This window comes from Pyxicephalus adspersus, chromosome 1 (assembly GCF_032062135.1).
Source record: "Pyxicephalus adspersus chromosome 1, UCB_Pads_2.0, whole genome shotgun sequence".
In the NCBI taxonomy this organism is placed as follows: Eukaryota; Metazoa; Chordata; class Amphibia; order Anura; family Pyxicephalidae; genus Pyxicephalus; species Pyxicephalus adspersus.
Genome location: NC_092858.1, coordinates 1,458,690 through 1,461,372, shown reverse-complemented (window position 1 = coordinate 1,461,372; position 2,683 = coordinate 1,458,690). Strand labels below are relative to the sequence as shown.

Below are 2,683 nucleotides of genomic sequence, written 5' to 3'. Positions count from 1 at the left end.
CCACCTTTCATGTGTAAATCTGTCGCTTATCAGGAAAGATTACTGTATAGCAATCTTAATCCTCAATACAATAAATCTAGGAAATAATAAAGTATAAATATGTAACAAAAACAGAACATATACTATATGACCAATGACTATGACACCTATGAGCTTGGTGAACATCCCATTACAAAGCCATGAAGTCACCCCCCATTCATGTTGAGGTGTCCAACAGACAAAAGTGTCGGGGTCACAGACACAAGGTCAGTCATTGTCAAACACACCAGCAGCAGGTCCGCCCGGCTTAACGCTACAAAAGGCAACTGGTGACTGGGAGCAGAAAGGTTATAAAGCCCCAGCAGCCAATATTAGGATGAAGCCAGGAACTAATCTGCTTTTACAATCTACTTCAGCTCAGAATTTGTGCTGGGGATGCAGAGAAGGTAAATCGCAGGCTGCACAGCTAAAGGGAAGCAGGCGATGCTGCTATATCCTTGCTGCTGCAAACAAACCCAGAAATAATAAACAGGGTGTGATATACTGCGGTGGCGCACAGCGGGGGATCGGCAGCCAGATAAGCCTCTCCCAACAGACTCCAATTCCAGGGTGTTTGCAGGTTTCCTCCCATGAATTGTAAGTTTTATATCTACTCACAACATTTAAATAAGATTGAATTCAGGTCCAATCCTTAAGCCTCTATTTCCATATTCCTTGCTGATCTTCTGGTGTGATTGAGATCATTATCTCATTAAAAGATCGGTTTCCAGTTTCACTTCCAGGCAGACGGCCTCACATTCTTATGTATAATGATACTGCGAAACGCGTGGAGTAATAGTAATCATTCCACAAATTTCTGTTCACACAGATATTCCTTAATTCCCTAATTATTTGATTGACACTAACCTTTTAGAGGAATAATGTAAGAATAAGGTTGGAAGATCTCTATGGAAGTTTAATAGCTACAAATATCATCATTAGGAACGAGCGAGCAGGTTTTTAAACTCGATCTCCCTGCGAATTCAGCTGTTCTCGTTTACCAAAATTTTATGCGGTAACGGCCGTTCGCAGATCGGGATTGAATTTTACAAAAAAAAAAAATCCTGCGGGCTGTGCTGATCAATGAATGCAGTCACGGCTGCATTCATTGATCAGCTCAGTGTGATCACCAGCACAACCGTGTAAATGGAATCCCACACAGGAGGATTTCCAGGGCTGCATGAATGAATGCAGCCCTGGGAATCCTCCTGTAATGATTTTCTGGAACTTCCGATCGGTCCGCAAAATCGGTTTGATGAAATTTTGCAGACCCATTGGAAGTTCGTGAGAATGCCAGAGGCTCATCCCTAATCATAAAATATCCAAAAATATCCAATCATGGTTATTCAACCAAAGGTTACATCTTGTACCCACATATTTCTATATTTTAATGTTTGATTTATTGTTAGTTCATTTATTTTATAATTTTCTTTTATCAGTCATGTGTCCTTTTTTCTTTTTTATGGGTGAGAAAAAGTGAGTTTAATGGTCCATAGGTACAAAAAGATTGTGGACCACTCCTTTATATAATTCAGGTTCCCTTGCTAGAATGAATTGTACAGGAAAATGCTATGAGAACAAATTTGTTTAGTGAACCTGTATCATAGAAAGAACCTTAACACAGAATGTCATAATACAAGTCATAGAAATAAACGTTTCCTTTGATTTGTCTACACAATTAATTTAGCAAATAAAAAGTTAAAACAAAACAAATCAGACCCGGTCACAGGTGGAGATTTTTCAGGAACTTTCACTGTAATTAGCCAGCAGGGAATACCTGAGTGATGTGTGCAGTCATTGGGGAGATTCCCTGTAGGGTGTCGGGGTTTATAAATTCCAATGAACATCCTCATCATAACTAAATGACTGAGCATTGCTGGTTGTTTGCTATGTAAGGTATGTGAAATGTGTGTTACACACTGCCATGATCTATGGAGCTCAGGATTCATGATAACAAGTTGAGAAGAGCATACAGCTGCCATGGGGCCGGGGTTAGTAGGGGGCCCCATAATAATGTGAAAGCTTTCAGTATAGCAGGGCCTAATTTAGACTTCAAGATTGCTCCTGACTTTCAGATCCCTCTCTGTGCAGTGAGAAACATTTACTTTGTGGTCTTTACAGCATACATATATTGGCCCCAGAATATCTGTGATGGACTGAATTAGATACCTATTAGAGCCACAAATCTTGTAGTGATGCTGCACAGGGAATTAGCCATGAGGAACATGTACCAATGCTAAATAATATATATATATTGTTTAGAGAATGGTGTTTAAGCTGGTTTTGGCACCATTGAAATATCATGTTTGGAGAATGTCTTGAAGAATTACACGTTTCGCAGATGTTTCTGCTTCATCAGGAGAAAACACAATTTCCATTTACCACAATAATGGAAAATGTATTTCTTCTTCTACTATTTACTTCTCCAGATGAAGCAGAAACACCTGTAAAACAGAAAGTGAGAAGCTAAGAGGAAAAGGGGAAGAATGAGTGAATGAGAACAGATTGGCATTAACTAAGGGTTATGTAGAACTAAAAGAAGTCTTGCATTCACATTATTTACATATAGTATATTAGCATCACTTGCTATTTTAAGTTTCAGCAACCTGAATAGAAGACAATGTGAATGAATGGAGAGAATGCACCAGAAAGCGTTGCACCCACA

General features: G+C 39.2%; 1 protein-coding gene across 1 annotated transcript in view; it reads left to right on the top strand.

Moving 5' to 3' along the window:
* The first annotated feature begins 1,503 nt into the window (after positions 1-1,503).
* The window catches only part of LOC140321790 (olfactory receptor 1E16-like), a 3,024-nt gene continuing 1,844 nt past the window's right edge, over positions 1,504-2,683 (top strand). Inside the window, exon 1 of the mRNA XM_072398576.1 lies at positions 1,504-1,514. Coding sequence (XP_072254677.1) covers positions 1,504-1,514 — 11 coding nt within the window. The remainder of the gene's footprint in view (positions 1,515-2,683) is intronic.